At 35.8% G+C, this 25,361-nt stretch overlaps 1 protein-coding gene across 1 annotated transcript in view; it reads left to right on the top strand.

Annotated features, from left to right (window-relative positions):
• The window catches only part of LOC145673417 (uncharacterized), a 755,597-nt gene that overhangs the window by 690,072 nt on the left and 40,164 nt on the right, over positions 1–25,361 (top strand). The window contains exon 30 of the mRNA XM_081743106.1: positions 16,955–17,150. Within this exon, the coding sequence (XP_081599232.1) occupies positions 16,955–17,150 (196 nt within the window). The remainder of the gene's footprint in view (positions 1–16,954; positions 17,151–25,361) is intronic.

Below are 25,361 nucleotides of genomic sequence, written 5' to 3'. Positions count from 1 at the left end.
GTGGTAGCCGTAAAAGGCTATGACCATAGCAACTAAAGGCTTGTCGAAACTTGCCACCGAATTCCAGGAAATGATACCGAATTCTAAGAACGGGAGGGGATCAAATTTCAGCCCAAGTGGGGTATATCTACTTTTACTGATATCTCCAACAGAACAGCAGAGTGCATAACAGTAAAGAAAATGTGAGCTAATTGTCACTTGAATATATTTTTTTTTAATGAAAATCCTGCGGTGCTGTATGGATGGTGTTATAAACGAAACTTATGAAGTTTTATTTTCAATAATAAAAAACATAGTTCTCTTTACTGTTTGTTTATCAAATGTCCAATAAAAACCATGGCCCTGCTCACCTAAATAGATCACAGCTACTGAACACTGCGTAAATCCTTCAAATCTGCAAGATAGCTATACAAGAAATTTATCGAGTAGGAAATTTACACCTGACTTTAGAAGAACTTTGTTTTGTAACAATCCTCTTCACAGCCGAACCGCGGATTTCTTCAAGAAGATATCAGATATAGGAAGACTCACTAAGCCGGACATACAGTCACTTCCATAAAAGCGACAACCGATCTAAAACTAGCGACGAAACTAGGTCCATTTGAATGCGTTGAATGAAACGTGCCGACTCTAATTGTGCAATTCATTTAAATTGGTCGGCTCGCGGCTTGTTCACCACAGAGCCGAGCTCAGGAAGACTGCTCATATATCACGTCTATCGACGTGTGGCGGACCTCAACTGAGCCGAATCGAAAGGATGGTTCATCTCAGCCGAGTCGAACAGAGCGGATAGCTCATCGCAACCTAACCGGCTCTGTGGTGCGCATTACCTAGCTTTTATTAGGTGCCTCTATTAGAAGGATATCACCCAAAAAATCCAACTAGATATGTGTCAATTGTTGAGGAACCGTGCAACTTCTAATGCTACTGTGAGAATTTGCGTTGCAGATTTCTAAAAGGTCAAAAGTATTTTTTAATTAACTTCGCTGCAGTGCACCTTCAATAACACTGACACAGAAAATATTGATGTTACCCAAGACAGTATTGCAAAATCAGAACCTTTGGTGTGCTATAGAAATTATAGGCATTTTGTATCAGAAGTTACAACATCCTCTGATGAAGTCTTGAAGATTCAAATATGGCAGAGCATGAGGAAAATATTGACGAGGCAGGTTCCCAAATCTGAATGCTGAACACAGTTGGCAGCGAGTTCAATGTTTTTTCTAGATGTATGTTTCCCCTCAAATTTGAAACATCGCCCTGCGCGGGATCTAAGATATACTAAATAGTGTCCCACTATGGCCTCAACTCACTCTGATTTCTCTTCAGACAAGCTTTTCTATAGGAAAATCTAAAAGCTATCTCACTTTTGAGCACATCGTTTATCTTTACAGGATACAACCAGGTTTTAAAAAAATATCATAATTCAATGTATGGCTTACATCCACTACTTTGAACCTGAGACAAAACCGATTTCAAAACAATAGAGAACACACCTCATCTCCTCTCGTAAAATAGACCTACTAAGTGAGAATGTTAGGAGTAAGCTGATGGCCAAGGTGTTATGTGTAACTGAGTGCATTTTTGTGGAATGCAATTAATTCTAGCAAGCGGTGATACTATTGAGAGCTATTAAGACTTGTAAGTGAAAAAAATGTGAGATCGTCGTGAAAACCTATCTAAAATGGTTCTGATACACCAAGACAAAAATAAAGTCCATACTGAGAAGAAATAAAATGCCTCACGAAATTTAGTATCCTAAAACCTTTTTTCTATTTCCTACTTATAATAATAATAATAATAATAATAATAATAATAATAATAATAATAATAATAATAATAATAATAATAATAATAATAATAATAATAATAATAATAATAATAATAATAATAATACAATTGCGTTCTGGTAGTGATGAAGGAGGTATGAGATCTGATACTGATTTCCTGAACACTAGATCTCCGGAGTTATTTACATTTTTTCGAAAATGTATGGATCGATGCAAGAAGGTATTTGCACTAAGGTGGACTTACATTAGGATATGTAGGAAAGGTGCTACGCCTGTACAGTTATTTTTGGATAAATTAGAAAGTTGTCCATCACCTCCGTCTAATACATATATTATAAAAATGTACGGCAAGAATGGCTGAAAAATTACAAAGCAAAAAAAAATGCATCGAGTTGGATTCGAACCAGGTTAAAAAGTATTGCATCAACAAAAAATAGACTACTTAACACGCATGGCTATCGGAACAACTGGAAAACGCTCCTTCAATTGCATTGATAGATAATGAACTCCTTAACTACCCTTGTTTTAATGACGATTTTTGTTTTTCGATGAGAAGTGTGTGTGTTTTCTTTTTTTAAAAAAAGAAAAAAGTTTGCTGCGTTAATACTAAGGTACTGTTTTGTACTAGAAGTATCGTCCCCTCTGTTAAAAATCTCAACTACACACAATATCTTATTTAACCTCCTTATTCTATATTTATGCCTACACTTTAATCTCAATTCCTTAAATCAATCGTGTTTCGGAAACCCACTATCTTTACTTATATCATAATATAAATCTTATTTAACATTCATAACCTTCCTCTAATCTTGTCTTAACATTACTCCAATCTATCCATATTTTTGTTTTGCACATATTACTCTCTTAACTACATAACGGTCTAGTATCATCTTTGTAAGCACTTCGTGCCATTCTCCATTATCCAATATCCAACACCCTCCTCTCACTCGGAATGCGTTGTTGCCAAACTTAGAATTTTAAGGAACTTTGAAAAATTCGGGCATACAATTATGTTTTGGAGAAGTGTACATACGCGATTCCTCTTAAATTTACAATATGTGTTGAATAGTATTTAGTTGACATACATTTGACAACATTCTTGATATGTTGTGTGTGAATCTTGATATGTGTAAACGTTCTAGGATCTGAATATATGCTTATGCAAATTTGGTTAGTCCTTCTAGTCCCCTTCAATGTTAAAAGTAAAATTTTATGTTTGGAGCGGATTTTAAATTTTGGTGGAAAAATAAAATGAGCATGATGTGTTAATATTAAATGTGCTTAATGTTCACCAAGATAGATTGTAACATATGATCTTATGGATGAATACAAGGCCCCCTTGTTTTTCATCAGACACGAGTACCTTGAATTCTGTGAAGAGTAGTACATTTAACACCCTCTTAAATTTTAGAATTGTAAAAAAATAAAAATTTATAATTGTTCTCTAAGACACGCCTATGCACATATTTTAAATTTGGATAGTCTATTAGTGTAAAAATTGCCATAATTCAAATTTGAGGATTTTGTCCTAATGAAATGAAATGAAATTTTTGAGTTTTACGTCCGACGGTTATGCCGGTTAGGCTAAAGGAGACGGTGAAGATGAGAAATGAATGAAATGGTGGAATGAAGAAAGTGGGAGGAAACGGGAGAACCCCGAGAAAACCCACGCACACGATGTTTGTCCACCACAAAGTTCACTTGGCGGAGGCTGGGATCGAACCCAGGACCCCAAGCACCAGAGGTGAACGCTCTACCACTGAGCCACCGCGGCGATTTTGTCCTAATATAGGCCTATGATCTCAACAGCGCTTTTGAAACTTAGGAACAACTCATAGCCTCAGGTCATTGGGGCAGTCGGATTCTTTGATTCTTGCCTGTGATTAACAAGGCCACAAATTGAATCTTAAGGATTGTAATCTAAAGCCATTCGTGGAAATTTATGTGTGGTGCAATAAGAATAGTTGAACACAACCTCTAATTAACTACAAATTATGGATTTCAAATCATTTAGAGTATAAAACCAATATGTACTTGTCAAAACAATTAATTATGCAATAACATTTCTTCTCACTTTGAACATTTCGGTTTGTACTTATGATTCAAACCTAGTCACGATTATTTGTGGACAGTAATTCCTGATCACTTTCTAATCACTATCTAAAATTTTTCATAAAGTTACTGAAAAATTTTGTTTAAATTTTTAGCATGAAAATTTTTATGCAATGTTAGATTTTTTAAATTTTAGTTTTACAAATTTTTACCCCAATATTGTGTTACAACTTATAGTCTAAGATTATCAATCCAATACTACTCTTGATGCAATCTGATTTGTTGATCACTTTCAAACCTTTGTTAAAAATTTTCAAAAAAGATTTTAAAAAGTTTTGTTTAAAACTTTAGTTTGAAATTTTTATGACTGTTTTTATTTTAAATTTTGTTTCAGCATTTCTGAACTCTACTATTATAGTTACAACTCGTGATTGGGTGATTGCTTTGAAATATTTGTTTAACTTTTTCAAATAGTTTGAAAAGTTTTGTGTAAAAATTTTTAAATTTGAAAAATTTTGAATCTTACTATTATAGTTACAACTCAAAGTCCAAATTCACTGATTGGAAAATTTAAAACTTGAAACCAGATATATAATAATTAAAACTGAACAATATATAACAATTTCACACTTTGAAGTTGTTACAACTCATAGTCCAAAAATGTGTGGAAAACTATCCTTGGTGCAGTCTAGTGTTCTCAACGGGTCGGGTCGGGTCGGGTTGAAGACCGACCCGACCCGACCCGACCCGTGACCCGAATTGACTGACCCGACCCGACCCGACTGACCCGAACCGTGATCCGATCTCATTGACCTGACCCCATAACCCTACCCGGTTGACCCGACCCGAGCTGACCCGATTGACCCGACCCGAATAACCCGACCCGAGTTGACCCGATTGACCCGACCCGAATAACCAGACCCGACAACCCGACCCGAATAACCCAACCCGACAACCCGACTGACCCGACCCAACCCGACCCGAGCTGACCCGACAACCCGACCCGAACTGACCCGATCCGAGTCGGGTCGGGTCGGGTCACGGGTCGGGTCGGGTCAACCCGACTCGTTTGAGAACACTATGATCAGGACACTGGGTGAACGCCAAAATGCACTCACATTGGGAATTAAACCCGGACCACGTGTACCGAAGTCTTACACGTTAACCACTAGCTAGATCAAGACATTAGATATGCATCTTAATGAATATTTGGCACTTTTGAGGTTTAGTTATTTCTTTTTATAACTGATACCAATGTCCGACGTGGGAGAATTTTTTTTCTTGCTTTAGTTCTATGTGACGAAATTTTTCTTCAAGGTCAGTGTTCTCACCTGCTCGGACGGCAGGGGGACTTCTCGGAAGGCAGTAGCAAGAGTATCTTGGCGGAGACAAAAGGAAATCGTTTAACAATGATAAGGGTTGAGGAAACAGAACAACTGTGATTTTTTGCAGCCCTTCAACTTTCATTCCAAAATAGGTTCCTATGATTCCGTGACCCGTGCCACTTTGATTTTTCTTTCTCGGTAATTAAAACGTATTTTACAGTATATATAGGTGCACGTAAGAAGATACATAATATGAATTTTGTAATTTAAAATTTAAAAATACAGTATGATAATTATAAAGTACTAATTTTATTTCATCACTTTCAGCCCAACAAATGAAATTCAAACAATTCGCTCCCTGGGTCTTGGTCATCAATACTGCGTCTTATCCTTTGTCTTGCAGTCAAGTCTTGGTCCTGCATTTCGTAGTCTTGGTTATCTTTCATGCTATACAAGAGCCAAGAATGCTCGCCTCATCGGTACAAATGAAGACCAAGTGTGATTTTGATTATGGTGTTCCATACTATACGGAAAGCAAGGAAATACGCTCATCGCTACTTGGTGATCACCAAAACAAGGCCAAGAGGAAGATTACTATGCACTTCGTCTTGCATATCCAATCTTTATCTTGTTCTTGTATCGGTGTCCTTGGGCTTGGTGAAATAAAATGAAATATTCAGTTTAAGGTCCCTCGATTCTGCCCCGAGGCTAAGGAATATGGTGACCATGAGAAATGAATGAAATGGTGGAATGAAGAAAGTGGGAGGAAACAGGAGAACCCCGAGAAAACCCACTACACGGCGTTTTTCCACCACAAAGCCCAAGCTGGGATCGAACCATGGACACCATCAGTGGCGGGGCCAAGGGAGGGCCAAGGGAGGCCAGGCCCCCTTGCTCAAATTCTTGGCCCCCCTCACACAGATTATGCTATTATAGGTCGACAAACGGTGAGTTGCCAGTGGCTACAAGTGAAACTACTTCCAAACATCTCTCGACAACAAAGTTACAAACTGCAGAATACCGTTGCAATAGTCTGCGTTCCTTAGTTTGTAGTACGGCAAGATCTAATTCATAGAAATCTGTGGGATGCTTGTATTGACCTTGCCCCCTGGACATTCATTTTAACCTCTGTCCATTATCTAGTTATCTCCTTTGTTTTTGACAAACAACCAGAAAAATAGAAAATCAGTCGGCATTCTCATTCGCTTCAATGTTGAGTCATACTAAAATATGATATGCATACTTACAAACAACATACACTGCAGTAAAACATTATACTTGTGTTGGACGAAAAAAGTCTTCGTACACTAAGTAATTGATTTCCATTGATTATGGCGACATAGAACAAATGCAAAGCACCCATTAAATAATTTGTTATTATTATTATTATTATTATTATTATTATTATTATGAGTTTATCTACCAAACAACTATTTATTATTAATAAAAATGATTAATCAATTATATTTAGTTTCGTATGGTAGATGACTTCAGATTATATTATTTACTGACCGACAGTATCCCACGCTGTCGTATCTGTGCATAAGAGGTAAGTTCTAATCTTTTCTTTGTAGAAGTTAAGTAAAAGAACCTGTTTTACCTCGAAATGCTTAATTACAATTTTATTTACACAAAGACAATTCTAACATACAAGATGACATTAACGATGCTATTTGCATATACGAGTTACTTGTCACAAAAACTAATTACGCTAGGAAACTAAAACTATGCTCAAACTGTCTTTCTTAGCTAACTTTTACAAGTGGTAGCAATTGAAACTCTCATGAGTATATGGTAACCTCTCACCCGAAGTCCAAGGTTAATCTCTTTGCACATGGCTAAAAAAGAAAAAAAAAAAGAAAGAAAGGAAAAAGAAAGAACGTCCCTGTTGCCTCCGTTTTCACTCTCCCCTCTGCCAGCCTGAATCCTCATTATATTACCAAATGTTATCAATCTTTAATTTCAAATTAAGTGCTTTATGATTTTTTTGCAATTATAAAGTCTCATTAGTTTCTATCACCGTTGTCCCTTAGGACAAGTTATTATAACAAAGGAAAAACATATTAATGGTTCCTCTTGATTACTTTTCAAGGCTTTTCCTTATAATTCACTTAAACACTATCACTTTTTTTTTTTTTTTTTTTTTTACAAATTATCATATCCATTTATTCCTTTTTTTCATAAAATCTGTTTTCAACACATTATATTATCATGCGGTATTAAAACAAATTTGGAATTTCTGATATTTATTTACCTCCATCATTCCATCCGGAAAATTAGTGTGATCTGTACACGAGGGAATATTTTCGGACTGCTAAAATTAAGATTACTGGTGCTATACTATAACTTTGAGTTTCGCCTTATCTCAAGTAGATGCAGACATGTCAGAAGGTTTGATCCTTGTAGATACACTAGTTCAAACGCTGTCCAAGATGAGGTCTGGTAAATATGATTCTCAACGAACAATATTCGAACAAATTTATCAAGAATGTTTGGAGATGTGCAAAGAAAATGGTCTCGAATTCCAGAGCCGGAAACAAATAGAATATCTAGGGGTTCCTCGTGGAAACGAACTAGACATCCGCCATCGAAATATCACAAATTCATTTTGGATGAATCTTTTCCTTCATTGGATGCAGAAAACAAATTTTCTAAAGATAATATATCTATCAAGAGACATTTTTCTCCCTACTATTGATAGACAATCTCTGATATGGAGAACCGCTTTGTATAATGTTGCAAAATTATCAGATCAATCACCACTCTACATCCATAAAGTAAAAACTTTTTTAAAATTACAACATCGTCGAGTCTATAACCCAGCATTATGGAGTGATCTGCAAACATTAAAGTGAGAACTCAAAATCCTCCCAAACACAATTAATAGAGCAACCCAAAAGCATATAAAGCATAACAGCAATTTACACATATGGTTGGTACCTTGAAGATGATTGTGATTGTCTAAGGGTCCAGAAGAAACTAGTTTTAAAAGCATAATTTTAGAAAATAAAGCATAAAGCATAATTTAAAATATATAGCACATTTCTTGGAAAATTCTCTTTAACTGAAAGTTTAACATACTGTGTTAATATTTTTAAAACCAATATTTACAATGCAAAATCATTGAGAACATAACAATGCAACAATGAAAAGCTTATTTTCATTTCTGTAAACTTTTCGGTGTAATCCTTTGATGTGGAGAAAAGAAAAAAAGTAAAAGAAGAAATTTTTCCGCCACCAATGAATAGTATGCAAGAGCTCCATACCATATTGTTATGTTTACTTTTAGAATTTAAGCACTTTCTGTACTTTTTGGTGGCATCTTTTAATTTCCCTTTCTGTATATATGTACCTGTAAGGCGCACACAGATGATAGGAAAAAATTATTCGAGCAAAGCACATCTCTTTACAATGAATTAAGTAGAAAGTTCATTAAATATGAGAGAAACTAGTTGCAAAAATATCCATAAATAGATCAAGATATTTAGAACATTTAATGTATAATAAATATTATACATTATGCACGATTAATGTAAAATAATAATTGAAATTAACAATAAAGCATAATTTAAAAAAAGCATAATTACACAAGAAATAAAGCATAATGGGGGTTGCTCTAACAATTAAGTTGTATGAAGACGAGAAGAAAACCAAAGCTGATTTCTTAACGAATTTCGTTGATTTTCTTTGTGTCTACAAAAACTCACTCCTAGAAACCTACAAGCTAGGTATCATCTCTGTGATTATATCAGTTTCTAGTGCTACATGTGAAAGGTCATTCTCTTCTTTGAAAAGATTAGAGACTTGTATACGCAATTCAATGACTCATGATAGGTTGAAAAACTTAGTGTTACTTTATATTGAGAAGAGAATTGCTAAATCGTTAGATCTTTAACAAGTTGTGGATATGTTTGCTGCTGCCCACATGAATAGAAAGATCCTCTTCAAGTAGAGGCATGAACCTATAAGTTATTTTCTTTACCTGTAAAAGTGTGTTTGCTTCCACTGAAGTCAACCAACTATATATATATATATATATATATATATATATATATGTATATTGGAGATGGTCCCCTCAAAATCCTCTTGGGCCCTTCATTGCCCCCCCTGAAAAAAACTCTAGCTACGCTACTGGACACCATGCACCAGAGATGAATTCTCTACCACTGAGCCACCGCGTCCCTGCTTGGGCTTGGTCGTCCATATCCAATATCTCTTTTGGTGTTGCTTAAACAACTTCTAGTTTTGTTCTAAATCCAGATTCCATATTGGCGTAGATATTAATATTACAGTCGATTGGTGAAATCAATCTTCCACATTTAAAAATTAAAGTACACACAAGTACAAAAATAAGGATTTACAATAAAAACACTAGCTGCAAGTGTTCAAAATACATTTATGGTTTCTATAAAATCAATTGAAAATTGTTATTTTTAATTAGGCAGCTAGTGAAAAACAGCAGCTTTCGACTCGAGCCGAGTTTAAACTCAACCTAAACTCAGTTGACCAAAGTGAACTGACCCGACTGACCCGACCCGATAATCCGACCCGAGTGACCCGACCCGATAACCCGACCCGACCTGACCCGATTGACCCGACCCGACAACTCGACCCGACTGACCCGATCCGACAACCCGACCCGAGTTGACCTGACCCGACCCGACTCACTAGTGCAGTCTGATTGGCTGATTACTTTAAAATTTTAATTTTAAAGTGTTTCAGATGTTTTGAAAACTTTGCTTAAAATTATTTGATTAGTTTTAAAACTTTGGTTTGAAAATTTTTAAACCTTAGGGTTGTGGTTACGATTAATCGTCTAAGGTTTATCGATTGGAAAATTGTTAAAACTTCAAACTTGATAGGTAAATATTAAGACCATTTGATATGTAACAACAGTTTCTCATAACTCATAGACTAAGGTAATTAATTGAAATTATCCTTAGAGCAATTTGATTGATTGAACATTTTGAAAAGATTTTGAATTTTTAGTAATATTTTTGTCCCTGTTTTAAAAATTTAGTTTAAATATCTATAAATCTTTAAAAATCAAACTGTAATTGATAAAAAATTGTCAAAAAAAAGGGCATTTCGACAACTGATTTAGACAATGAGACATAACTACAATAATAAGATTCAAAATTCTCAAACTAAAAATTTTGATTTCAATGGAAGAAATTATTTCGGTTTACAAACATTTTGATTTGCGAACAGCGTTACATGAGCAAAGTTGGTGACACCAGGGTCCATTGCATATTACTATTTTAGTATTAGCAATGAAGAATTTGCCATTATAATTGAGCATTGTTCCGGAAAGACATTCTACTTTATTTACTCGCGTTTAACGAGAAAAAATTGCCTAAAGATGAAGATGAAACATATAATAATCGGTAGAACGTATTGAGCTAAACGAAATGACATAAATGAATGTAAAACCCCATGCGTAGTTTTTGAGAGAATGGGGAAAAAGGAATTAGTTTGTAAATCTAAGGATTGAGATTGTATGAGAACCGGACCTGTATTAATTTGAAATTGATATTGAAAAGTACCCTCACTAAGATCTTCATTATCATACTAGCCAGGCGACAGTATATAAGGTATGGTTATTTACATATAGAATAAAGTTTTAATTTACTCTTAAACTAGGAATGCAATGGATATACTCGATTGCAATGAAATGAGCTGAGCGAGCTTAAGCAACGTAATCAGTTTATTGTGACTTTTTAAAACAATCAGTAATTTTCATAACAATCGCACAATTCTTCGTCTTGACCTTTTGTTCCGGCTAAAAAAAGTTTTAAAAATCGTTAATTTGTTTTTAAATTGTGATTAAAATTGTAAATTTTTACGCTAAAAAAATAAAAGGGCTTCGCCGGAATTTTTGAAAATCACGCGCAGATTTTAATTGTTGACAAAAAAAATCACGTGAAAACTTTTTCCCCATGTTAAGTCTATGGAAGCGTTATTCGGTGATTATTCCTCGATGGTACATCGGATTTTTGATTTCAACCTATGTTGTCACTCAGCACGACATACTCTATCAGCGTGCTAAGTTTGGTTGAGATCGGCCAAACGGTCTAGGAGGAAGCGTTTTTCGGTCATTATTCCTCGAGGGTACATCGGATTTTTGATTTCGACCTATGTTGTCACTCAGCACGACATACTCTATCAGCGTGCTAAGTTTGGTTGAGATCGGCCAAACGGTCTAGGAGGAGTTCGCGGACAACCAAACGGCTAACCCGAGTATAAGAGCTGAGCGAGCTTCGGTCGCTCAGCTCAATTATATTGAATTAAAATATTGTCTCAGGATGAGACATATTCAGTCGATAGAAAACATATGGCTTAACAAAATAACATGCTTGTGGGTAACGTCAAATGCGTAGTTTCTCAAGGAAACCAAATAAACTAACTTTTCTGATCCTAGGAAATATATAATCGTTACTGATGATGATGATGATAATAATAATAATAATAATAATAATAATAATAATAATAATAATAATAATAATAATAATAATAATAATAATAGACTTTTAATTTTGATAGAATAAATTGTTATTTACGTATTTATTTATGTATAGTCAAGCAAGAAAAAAATCAACCTTTCAAGTTATACCGAAGAGGGAAAATATTCCCAACCCTGTCTCAACACGCGTTGAAAACTCTTGTTTGCTGTTGCCCTCAGACGAGCCAACCACAGCGGGTGAGTAGATTGTCACCAGGGTTTTCCTTACCTTCATCGTGAAGAGAGAGAAAGAAATGTAAATGAAACTCATTTCATGTAGAAAACAAAATAAATTATATATATATATAAACTAGTTTCAAATAATGGCGCGTCAACACTCCATTATTATTGTTCCCAGTGCCTTGGGCATGTCTATCTTATTGTATGCAAAAATTAGTCTTGTTTGCAGGAGGGAAGATACTTCTGGACGGGAGCCAAATTCTCCGGGAGATAGGTGACCACCCCCTCCCATGGAACTAATGTAATTGAAATTGTGATTACATGTCACTCTTGTCCATCACACGTTCTTTACCAATGCCCAATTGAATCCCCCCTCTCAAATTTTGATTTCGTTTTGTGTACAAAATTTTCTGGAAAAAAGCTTAGTTGCATTTCCAAAATTGCTTTTTACTTTTTTGGCACTAATGATACTTAGTTATGGGTAGAACAGGGGTGCCAACAGGTAAGTTTTAGCTCTTTGGATGCCCCCATGAGATTTTGGGGGGAAAGAAATTTTTTGTCCTTGAAAATGGCACAACGGCACTTCAATTGCATAATTATTCCTTTAGATAAATGCTAACCGTGTAGGAGAACTTACCATGAATAACAATTTAAAGCAAATAAACTTCTCTTTACAGTTGTGAAACCACGATTGTGTTTCCAAACTATTTAAATATAATTTTGAAAAAGATTTGAACCTCGTGGCTTCAATCTATACAGGGTGTTTCAAAACTACACCGACAACGTTTCGGAGTTGATTCCTGACACCAAAATAAGACGAAAAGTATATGCCTGGGTGCACAAATGCTTTCTTTCAGAGTTATAGGCTGTCGAAAACATGAAAAAATGAAATTTAAAGGTCAATAGCTCCAAAACTATGAGACCTATCGTAGTCGGGTTAAGACTACTCAGGAACTAATATGTACTTTATCCAAAAATACATGTTTCAGAATCCTAAGGTACTCACGCAACAATTTTTGTACAGGAAGTTTGGTTACGGGCATATCATCTGAAGTACTCAATACCTCTATAAAAATTGTTGCGTAAGTACTGCAGGATTCTGAAGCATGTATTTTTGGATAGAGTACATATTAGTTCCTTAATAAAGTCTTGACCCGCCTACGGTAGGCCCCATAGTTTTGAAGCTATGGACCTTTAAAGTTCATTTTTTCACGTTTTCGGGAGCCTATAACTCCGAAAAGAAGCATTTGTGCACCCAGGTTGGTCTATACTTTTTGTCTTATCTTGGTGTCAAGAATCACTTCCAAAATGTTGTCGGTGTTGTTTTGAAACACTCTGTATATTAAAATGTTAGGTTTATATGTTTGTCTCCAAAGATAAGTTTATATATTTGTCTCCAATCCTTTCAACAATGAGATCTCGAAAGCCACTAGTGCTAGAAAGTGAAGTTTTCGCTGCTAGAATCCAGATTTTGTGTAGATTGTGCAGTTATAATTGAATATTTGAAAAGAAAAAGTGCCCGATATTTCTTTATTACATTTTTAAGACTATGCTGGAAGTGTTGAAATTTAAAACAAGTAAAACATCATACCCTATGAGTTATACATTCTAACACAACGTAGTTGTATACAGGGGTTGAATATCCCTAAGGCGTTTATTTTATGGCCAAAGGATGAAAAATGAAGGATAACCATTTCTCCAGGCTAAGATGAATCTTTATTTTTTAGGGTATTTTGCCCAATTAATATCATATATCACTGACATTATAATTAATTGTGTATGTAATGTATTTGCTTATTACATACTGCATGCAAGAAGAAAGAAAACACTGATCATACATGAATTAGAAACTCCAACCGGAAGTAGGCTCAAATCTTGCAAACGGTGCGAGATATTGAAAAAAATCTCCCCTTTTTAGTACCGATTGCCGATTTTTAACAAGACGTCTTTCACTTGTGTCTGGAAATGGACATATACGGATGATGTGAGAAATGACAAGGAGATTCATGCTTATACGTGAATAATGTAATGTGTAGAAATCACAGGTTCAGCTAGTAGAAGGATATTATGAGAGAAGGAAGCTGTTAATCTGACACTGAATCAATATTAAAAATGGTTTCTTGACATGTCTTTCAGCTATTCCATTTTTATCACATATAAAATAATATTGAACAGAACGATCTACAATTTCTTACTACTTTCGATTGAGAATGTAGTAACCCCTTGGGTACTGTATCCATATAAAATATGGTTTGTACCCTCCTATTAACGTTTTCCCTCTCAATGGGAATAATTATATTGAAACTGGAACTAGTAATATAGTTCTACCACTTCTGGTTGCATTAAATGAATGAAGTCAAAGATGGAAATTATTTCTAAGGTATTAAGTCCATATTGGAAAACTACTTCTGACTCTGTGTCAACATTTTGCACTTTTGTGATCAATATTAAAACCGAAAATCATAGATTTCCACCATTGCGGACATAACAAAGATAAGGGTCGGATTGAAAGTTTTCTTTGGACGCTCAATGGATTCTGAAAGACTACCTCTCAGTATCTCTTACCAGTTTAACTCTATTTAGATCAGTATCTAAACTAGAAGTAGTAATAAATTTTTATCACCTCCGCTTTTAAGTTAGTAGGGAGATACAAGAGAAGGTAGAATCTTCTTAAGACACTGAATGGATTCCAAAAAATCATTTATCGCTTTCTATTACCAGTTTTATTCTATGGCGATCAGCGACCAAACAAGTAATGAAAGATTTCTACCACGTCCAGTTTGAATAGAGGATTAGTGGGAGAGACGAAACATATTCTTTGCAGGAGCGGATCCAGGGGCGAAGCGATCGCCCCTCCCCAGAGGAGGAAATTTTCATATTTTATATATAAATAAAACCCATCCCAGAGTTTGGAGCTCTTAAAAGCAGCTCTAAGTAGCAGTATTACAACCCCCCCCCCCCAGAAGTCTGTCCTGGATCCGCCCATGATTTTTGACAGCTAAATTTACTCCAGGAAACTGCATTTCAATATATATTACATTTTGGTGCTATTATTATTATTATTATTATTATTATTATTATTATTATTATTATTATTATTATTATTATTATTATTATTATTATTATTATTATTAAGTATTCTGCCTTTTGACAGGACCTGGGACTAATTATTTTTTTTTTTTCAATTTTAGATTTGGGCCTGGAAATGTTTCTTCCACGTTTCTCGATGTTCAGCTGTCTCTTTTAATGACCAATATTTTCTTCTATTCCTCAAATCATCTATCACTTGTGTTCTTATTCCTATTTCTCGCTTTCCTTTATCTTTTTCTTCTATGGCGAAGACAGTATCATCGCAAGATGAGTCCAATCCAATTCGCCTTTCTTCAAAGGATGATGGCTAAAAGCGTCCTCTTCTCTCCTATCCGGTTTAAGACATTTTTATTTCTTGCTCTCTCTGTCCATTTTATCTTATTCATTTTCCCCCAATACCACATTTCAAAGCTCTCTAAATATTTCTTCTCTAACTTCCGTAACATCCAAGTTTCTGAACCTACAGTCCAGTGCTCCATATATAGCACTTAACCAACTTTTTCGTAAGTACAATATTGAGCCTGCTCGTTAAGAGTGATCTTTGGTGCTATGCAGGCCGGTAGCCAGCCCAAAAATGTAGGGGGTTGGGGCAGGATGAAGTTAGGGAGAGAACGATCCAACCATATTATTTTCATCACCATATTATAGTTCATTTCCAAGCGTACCGTGAAAATTTTAGGGGAGAGCCCGACCTCCTAGACCCCTCTGGATACGGGCCTAGTGCTATGGAGATCAATATTGAAACTTGAGGTACCAGTAAATTTCTACTGCTTCCAGTTTCAGTAGAATTTTACGGCTGGAAATGGTGTATTTTATAGATACACCAAATCAATTCCAGATAACCGCTTATCGCTATCTATTACCGTTTTTATTCTATGGTGATCAACGTTAAAACCTAAAACAGTTGATTTTTTACCACTTGCGATTTGAAAAATGAAGGAGATAGAACCTAGTCTTAGAACACTAAGTCGACTATAAAATTAAAGAATAAAATAATGATTTTTTTTTTTTATCGTTTTTGCTCTGATGCCTCTCGGCAGACGGACGAACGGAATTAGCTGTTATAGTTAGACGACAGTTAGACATAGCAAAAAGCTTAGAAGTCTTATAATTAATTGTTATAGCAAAGAATGCATTCTCTTTTGCGGTCGGAATGGCGTACTGATAGAGCGCTCAACCCTGGTGTGTGGGGTTCCTGATATGATTCCAGCTCGCATCAACCGGGCTTAATTTTGGAGAAACACCATGAGGATTAGTTTTCCCAAAGTTTCCCCTTCAGGTTATTGTTACTAGTAAAAAGGAAAATAAATATTAGCATGTAAATTTATTATTGAAAGTAATAACAATTGTAAACTGTATGCGTATGAATTATTGTGCTTTTTCTCATGTTTTCGTCAAAAATAAACTCCAAGAACTCCTTTTCTCTTTCTATTTGAAAGCAGAGGTCGTGCGTGGGGTCCCTGGTTTGATTCCCGGCTAAGTACATTTGTGGTGGACAACATCGTGTTTGTGGGTTTTCTTGGGGTACTCCGGTTTCCTCCTACATTATCATTCCACAGTTCTTTCATCATCATTCATTTGACTTAATCATCGTATCTCTTAGCCTAAAGGGCATAACTGTGGGGCGCTAAACTTAATGATTTCAAAGATTTTTCTACCTGAAAGCACTTAGTTTAGTATCGAAATCAATGTTGCTTTTAAGGAAACACTAGGTTTGCTCGGGAGAGGCGTCTCATTGTAGACCTCAGGTGAAAGCAGCAAGTCTTCCAATGCAGTTACATCACGTAAACAGGGTTGGAAATATTTTTCCCTTTCTGCTGTAACTTGCATGGCTTGAATTCTTTATTTCGTGCCTGTACTATGTATGGAACAAAATGCACTGTTTAACTACCAGAAGGTATCTATTGTTAATTGTCTTTTCCTTTACGCAGATAACCTACTATTTCTAAATACCAAAATATCATTAATATCATTCCTCTGTAACATTATGTGCATATATGCTTAATACATTTCAGGTGTATATACTTGGTTATTTTGAGATGAGGCTACATAAGTTAAATGCCAAAATTGAAAGACTTAAAATGATGCGAACACTGACTGTAATTGTTATTATAAGCCACATTGCAGCATGTTCGATTATTTGGGTCTTCTGTACCAAAGCAATCTGTGATCACAAAGAAGGAGTACAAGCAGAAAATGAAACGATGACTAGTAAGTATAGCCTTACAAAGACCTGTTATAAGTTGACTTGAAATATTATTACTTTAAGTAGATGTACAGTCACGAAAGAAAGTATTCTTCAGTTGACAAAATTTCTTTCCCTAATAACTCAACAATAAATTAACCTATTAGAGTAACGACTTTGTCAAGTTGTCAAGTTATAACTATTCTAAAGATAACAACAAAAAGATCCAAATTAATTCATTTGTTCTCGAGTTATTGGCAAAACAAAATTTGTCAACTGTCAAATACTTTCTTTCCCGTGTGTACAAGTTATTGAAAATTTAAAAATTATTTCCTCTTTCAGAACCTTCTATCCCAATGACAGAATTACACACACACACACACACACACACATATATATATATATATATATATATATATATATATATATATATATATATATATATATATATATATATATATTAGGGTGTCCCTAATTTGGGGTAATTTCGTGTTGAGATACGCACACCCCCCAAATGTGATCATAAACATGCATTAGTGAAATAGAAGCTCTCTACGAGAACGTTAACCCATGCCGACTTCACGACAAAGTCATGAAATGGCGTTTCCACATTATAATATAATTTAGAATTTCCAACCGTGATAACGGATAAACTAAAAGAGACAGAGAAACGAAACTTTGCAAGAAGCAACTAGACAAAGGGCGACATCTGCTCATGTATTGACAAACAGCACCGGATGTTGCCAACCCAAGACAAAGTTGTGTTTTTGTAAATGGAATGACCTAAATTGAATATCATCATTGGAAGCAGCAATGAAAATAAAGATAAAGGAGATAGTAAAGGAGATCAGTGGTGCAAACTTTTTTAAGAAATAACGTGTAATATGTGTTGGCGCACACAGGGAGTGAGGAACTAACGTTTTGTACACCTTAAATCAGATATTGACAAGAATTGTTTGCTTCGACTCTAAGTCTAGAAGCATCCGCTGAACAGTGTTGCCATCAACAGAAGGGAGAAATTGAGTTTGGAAGAGATACAATAACTCGGAAAAGGTCACTAGTGTATGGTTTAAAACCTATAATGCAAGGCAGAAGAGCATGAGATGAAAGGACTTTATGGACACCCTATATATATATATATATATATATATATATATATATATATATATATATATATATATATATATATATCACGTTATCATGAATTAATTCAATTCAAAAAATTGTATTTGAGCTTATAGAAAGAATATTTATGCTAACTTCCAGTACCTTGCTCTTCATTGCAGTTTGTTTTAGTACAGAACGTTGCTTAATTTATCAGAGATTTGTTCATATTTGCCACTTTATATTCAACATTTCCAAGCATTCATTTTTCTCTACTTATGTGAAGAAACATAATTGCAATAGTTACATTTTGAATTATACATTCTGCTTTGTTTAGAACTAAAGATGAGTATTAGTTATTAAAATCTAGTTATATTGAGTACCAGATATACAGATAACGGAAACCAGTGTGCTGACCATGCCCCGAATAACTGAAATTCATTTCGTTGACCGTAGCTGTTTATAGACTATAGAAGAAAATTTAATTTTCAATGTAAATCTATTTGTAGTTTTTATTAATAGAAAAACCTAGAATGATCTTTCTGTTTGTAAAATTGTATTTTATCCTCATTACGTGAGGAAAACAGGGAAAAGATCGCACCTAAAATTGTAATCATATTTTTCATTATGCTGTTGTCATACCTAATCAATGAGAAAAAAACAAGCCGCACCGAAGAATCAAATACGGTTGTTTGTGTGGAAGTCCTGTATGAATCCAATCAACCACGCTATAATATGTTAACAGATCTTGTGTACATATTTATAAATATGTAGATAATAACTGTAAGTTTCGATTATAGGAACGTAGTTATATTTTCTTATTTTTATTAAGTTTTATTATATATCTATGGTATCTTGTGTTAACTGCAAAGAGAGAGATAATATAGTATATCTATCGATCTTGTTAGGAATTGGGCATTTAAAATCTTAAAATTATTTAATTAAATCGCGAGGATGGTAGAGAGGAACGCGTAGAGATTTCATTCTCATAGCAAGGGGAAAAATGTATTATACCACAAAAAGCAAGCGTTTTCATTGTGAAAAACAATACCCAACATACAGGTTCCCGGTCGCTTTCCTCCTTCCCTGGATAATTTGCTCGCTTTGAGATGTCATTGCTCATACGTTACAAGTTAAAGACCATAGATGCCGATAATGTCCAAATACATCAGAAGAACTCAAACACATAAGAAAATTCACAAAGAAACCTAATGTAGCAGTATGTCGTATCTGGTAACAAGATGCAATTCTATGCAGAATGGTAGAGCTATGTGAAACTGTTTTCTACTAATGGAGAATGTTAAACACATTTTTCAAATAGAAATTGAATGGTAGCTATGGGAATGGGGAAATCGAATGGTAGGATTCAAAGGTAGAGCAACTTAAAAGAGGATTTGTCTCACTGCTGTGGCTGTAGATAAATGTTTCTCCAGGATGGTGCTGTAGAGTTTCTTCCAGGGTCTCAAGGCATACATGCGCAGGTCATCTCCAGGTATTGCAACGGTCAAGTGTCCGTCAATCTTTCATAGCAAGAAAAGACAGACAAGCTCTAATAACGAAGAGTTTTTCCAAAGATCAAGATTGACCAGATGACAAATGTCCGGCAAAATGACCATTACTGAATAACCAAGAACAACCAAGAACATGCCCGCTCAATCGCTTTTGACCCGACTGCCTCTCTGACGCCATGATAAGCAGAATGATGTGGCACCCACAGGGTCACATGTACGTGGTCGATTACCCCAAAATGATATTAAGTCCATGTTTCCACATGTCGTCGACCCAACACAAAGCTGTTAAACCTCCTCCTTCACTGGCTATTGATGACAAATAATCACACAAAAAGGAGACTCATCAGAGTCAGGCTTCCTAGTTGTACATCAAGATGCAGGTGAACGGACTAGCGGGCAATGTCGTAAGATGACATGACTTGAGAGAAGCAAATTAATGTAAACGAAACAAACGAGAAAACATCGCGTGTGAGAATAGGAATTAAAGGTGCTAGAAAAAGCTACCACTGTTTATTACATTTTTTTTTACAGCTATAGACTTCCTTATTACAACAAAATAATAAGTAGTTATTTCTTTGATGTTGATGTCAGATGGCGACGTGAAAACAGGTAATTGATGACAATACCCATCAGGCAGTGAACTCTCTGCAGGATTCTTGGCTTTCCATAGATGTATGATTAAACTCACAAGATGTCCTGGCGGCTCCTTGGTTCACATCCCGTAACACTAGCAAGAATCTAATAACCTTCACACGTGTTACAAAAGGTGTTGATTTACACCATAATGTATGTGCTATCAATAAAGAACTAAGGAAGCAGAAAATAGATTGTCACAAGAATACAAGGAAACAACAGATCTCTCCCGCTGGTCAAGAAGTTTTTCCATCTTGAACAGATCAATAAATTCATGCGCTCAGGGATCTGCTATTCGAAGAGATTCACAAGACAAAAGCATCTCGCACGACAACGCGCTCTTCGCTATGTTTGAGGTGCTACAAATACGAACACACGACCCCATCTGTGGAAATCAGAAAATCTGTTTTAGATACGGGGAGAACCACACTCAAAATTGCAAACCACCAGTCAACTCTTGCGTCAAGTGCAAGCTGATGAAATACCAGACACGACAAAGTGTCTGCCCGAAAAGACCACACCAACACATAAGTAGTAGCAGCTCCATTTAAATTTCCAGCATACTCAAAAATAGAACATAAGTAGCTCCATCTACAGCAAATAGATCTTTTGAGAAACAGGAAATAGCTCCACACAAGAACAGTCAACATCAACATCTGTAGCGCAACAATCAATCACAGCAACGAAACTAAGACTAATTAGCCAATAGAAACCGTCATCCGAGAAGCCATTATAATAAGCAACACAAGACTTCATTATGTCTGTAGCCTCAATACTCACATTGGCCACCGAACACACAAAGAAAAATACTACTACAAAAAGCACTTCAAAAAATATTACTACAAATCGTAAATGTAAGTATAAATATTATCACGTCCACCCATGGTATAAATATTTAAATCACACACACAAATTTAGAAAAGAGGCATTACAATGAAACAAAACCACGAAAGACAAACACACGCAGATCCAAACTATACAAAAAGTGAACATAATACCGAAATCACCAGAACCAAACTAAACGCACACACACCCCAAACCAGTGGCGGTTCGAAACTATATGAAGTGGTAGTGCCAAAATTGTACAGGATAAAAAAAAGTGCATGTGATTCCTCACATCAAAATCAAGGTCAAAAATGCATAGTTTCAGAGCTAGGGCTGTCCAAAGCCGTGAGAAAATGAACTGTGGGGAAGAATATCTCCAAAACTATTACCTATTGAGCTGAGGCGGCATGTTTTTGTCTTAGACTCGTAATCTGCTCTATCCAAAAATGCATGAGTCTGAATCGTTCTGTGGAGGCGCAAAAGAGTCCCCGCAGGAAGTGAGGGGTCCGCATATTCCGTTAGAACAGATGGGTCTGATTCATGACAGATGGAACAATACCCCATCAAGTCACAAAAAGTCGTTGACAGACCATGGATATTTCGAACACAATCAAGATGGCGAACGATTTTTGGTGTATTGTAAGTGGTTATATAAGTACATTAGAGACTGAATGTAGTGGACAAAAGGAAATTAAAATTTAAAAACATCTGCAGGTTGATGATCCACAATCATGACCTCTATGTTAAAAGAGACAGACATTAATATGTAATGATTTTGGAAGAACTGATCCAATGAGGATTTACGAAAAAATGACAGTATCGTAGCAAAGGGGCCGCGGTGGCTCAGTGGTAGAGCGTTCACCTCTGGTGCTTAGAGTCTCGGGTTCAAACCCTGCTCCCGCCAAGTGAACTTTGCGGTGGACAAACACCGTGTGCGTGGGTTTTGTCGGGGTTCTCTCGTTTCCTCCCACTTTCTTCATTCCACCATTTCATTAATCTCTCATCATTACCGTCTCTTTTAGCCTAACCGGCGTAAGTGTGGGATGTTAAACTCAAAAATTTCAAAAAAGTATCGTAGCAAAAAAAAAAAAAAAACGAAAATAAGAAGAAGTGACAAAATGTTCTTCATCATAAAATCTCTTGTCGCGGATTTAAACTGGGATCCTTTGCCATAAGATGCTCACTACCACTGAGTTACCATGTACTCCTCTTGGCTTGTTTACAACGTATGGGAGGGAGCTGATGATACATAAAAGCAATAACACTGGTTATGTAAAAAACAGAGGGAAAAGTCGTGTTGAGAGGGAAGATTCCTCGAGAAGAGTTGGTAACTTATCCTCGTAGATTTGTTTGAAACAAATTAGCATTTCACAGTGTTGTATCTTGTAACCTCTAGGAATCGATTTCGGGATTCTTGATTACAAGGCGTCGCGTGATATTATTCATTCGTTGTGGCCAATGTGAGTGCACCCCTGAACAAGGAGTTTTCAGTTTACTTCCAATTTGTTTTCGCTGTCCCTCTCATAAAGGTCTGCATGGTCCGGAATTTTTAGCCCTGGTCACCACCCCCCGTGAATTTATAATGTGAGGCCCGATCTGAATCCGAAATTCATTTTATCCCTTAGGCCTGAGCCCGGCTCGAGTCAGTGTGATAATCAAATGAGCCAGAAATAAGTCCGAATTACAGAAACTTAATAGTTAACGGAAAATTGTATTTTTATTTGCGGTAATTAGAGGTTTAATTTTGTAGTTGTGCTTTAAAAGTCCTCCAGAAAGAACAGTCCGATAAATATCAAAGTATACAATATATTTACAAAGTTAGACCCGAAAACTGTTAACAAAATCTCATATGTTCATTCGTCAAAGAGGGAAGGAGAAGGTAAAGGGAGGGGGTTACTTTCGGTGCAGATTGTGATATTGTTCCGAGACATGTTCATGTGCTCCTGATCCGTTCAATGATGCTCTCATCATTGTGGGTGCCTGGCAATACCATGTGCCCTATTTGCTACTACTACTTACAACGCAGTGGCGTATACTGGTTTAAAGGTATGGGCTACCACTGACCTTGTATATGATTAATAATAATAATAATAATAATAATAATAATAATAATAATAATAATAATAATAATAATAATAATCAAAGTATGCATAACAATGAATAAAAAGTGGTAGATGTGTTTTGTATGAACTTTTGCTTTGAGACCATTAATGTTTTCCACCGGAAATGAAATTCCATCCTACATTTGCGTAGTTAAATTCTCGTGGATTGCATTCGTAAAATGTTAATTTTTACCAATGTCACTTCCCTCAAGACTCGCCTCTGTGACTGATGTTGGTTGTGATTCCGTACCAGTCTTCGCAAAAGTTCTGAGTATAGCAACGTAACGTAAAAATGCAGACAGTCATTATAATTGATATGTCTATTATCAGTACTTGGATCGCAAAGTTTACGTTGTGTTAACGCAAACGATTACTGAATGTGCCCGGTTATCCCATACAATATTCTTCGTTCATCAATTTACACGTATAGTGATTTTGCTATTTGGTCTTAAATCCATTAGTGTATTGATTTTAGTCTTACAAAAACGTTTTATAATCAATTTACTTTGTAACAAAAATAAAAATTGATAATTTTCTTCGTAGCGTTTCATTTTCCCGCTAAATATTACTCGCAATGCTCACTAGAGTAATAGATTAACACATTGTCCAATCTACAATACTGTCTTCGGACCTCATTTCGTAATTGTTGGCGTAAAATCAGCGGATTCAACTCAATACAAATAACGCAATAAGTAATTATAACTACAATAACAAGAATCGCAAAGTAAAACAAATTTTGCATTGAGTTGACGCAGAGCGCAACGAAACGATGCACCGGAATTCTTAGACAGATCCAAAATGGCTGCTATGTCATTGTTCTTAACTATCCCGTGCCTCGCTAGCATACTGTTACGGAGGAACCTACGTGAGCGCGAAGCAGTTACATCTCTCTCTCCGCTGGAAGACGAATGCGGTTTCCCAGGAGTTGTCAAATGTTTACGTTTACGAAAGTGAGGGTAGCGTTCTAAGCGTTAATGGCTGCCTTAGTACGTATTCACATCTGCGAAAATATAGAGAAACTAGTACCATGAAAAAGAGATAAACTGTAAACGGGTTATTTTAAATTAATTTATACGTGATATATTAACTTTCTTTATTAATGTTGCAGTGCTACCGCCGGTAGCCTCAGTTGCCCATAAAATACGCCACTGCTACAACGTGACACACATGGCCAAGAAACTTTCAATATTGGTCATCGCAATGAGCAGGTGGCTTTCCAGAAGTGTCCACGGGTTTCCTCACGGTTCCCCCCCCCCCCTGTCTTGCGTTCTACATTCTCTCAACTCTTTTCATATTTCTTTAGATATCCGCCTCTTTTAAGCAAGGAGATAACACTGTGAAATGTTAATTTCTTTCAAACAAATCTACAAGGATACTCTTCTCGAGATATCTTGCCTCTCAACACGACTTTTCCCTCTGTTTTTTACATAACCAGTGTTATTGCTATTATGTGTCATCAGCTCCCTCCCATACGTTGTAACAAGCCAAGAGGAGTACATGGTAACTCAGCGGTAGTGAGCATCTTATGGCAAAGGATCCCAGTTTAGTTCTGCAACAAGAGACTTTATGATTAAGAACATTTTATCATTTCTTCTTATTTTTTTCTTTTCTTTCTTTCTTTCTTTTTTTTGTTACGATACTGTCATTTTTTTTAAATACTCATTGGATCAGTTCTTCCAAAATCATTACATATTATTAATGTCTGTCTCTTTTAACATAGAGGTCATGATTGTGGATCATCAACCTGCAGATGTAATGCAGATGTATTTAAATTTTAATTTCCTCTTGTTCACTACATTCAGTTTCTAATGTAGTTATGGAACCACGTACAATACACCAAAAATCGTTGTGTTCAAAATATCCATGGTATGCCAACGACTTTTTATTACTTGATGGGACATTGTTCCCTCTGTCATGAATCAGACCCATCTGTTCTAACGGAATATGCGGACCCCTCACTTCCTGTGGGGACTCTTTTGCGCCTCCACTGAACGATTCAGACTCATGCATTTTTGGATAGAGCAGATTACGAGTCTGAGACAAAAACATGCCGCCTCAGCTC

Source organism: Thermobia domestica, chromosome 16 (assembly GCF_964235325.1).
Source record: "Thermobia domestica chromosome 16, izTheDome1.hap1.1, whole genome shotgun sequence".
In the NCBI taxonomy this organism is placed as follows: domain Eukaryota; kingdom Metazoa; phylum Arthropoda; class Insecta; order Zygentoma; family Lepismatidae; genus Thermobia; species Thermobia domestica.
Note: the sequence above shows the minus strand (reverse complement) of the source record. Positions and strands in the feature narration are given on the sequence as shown.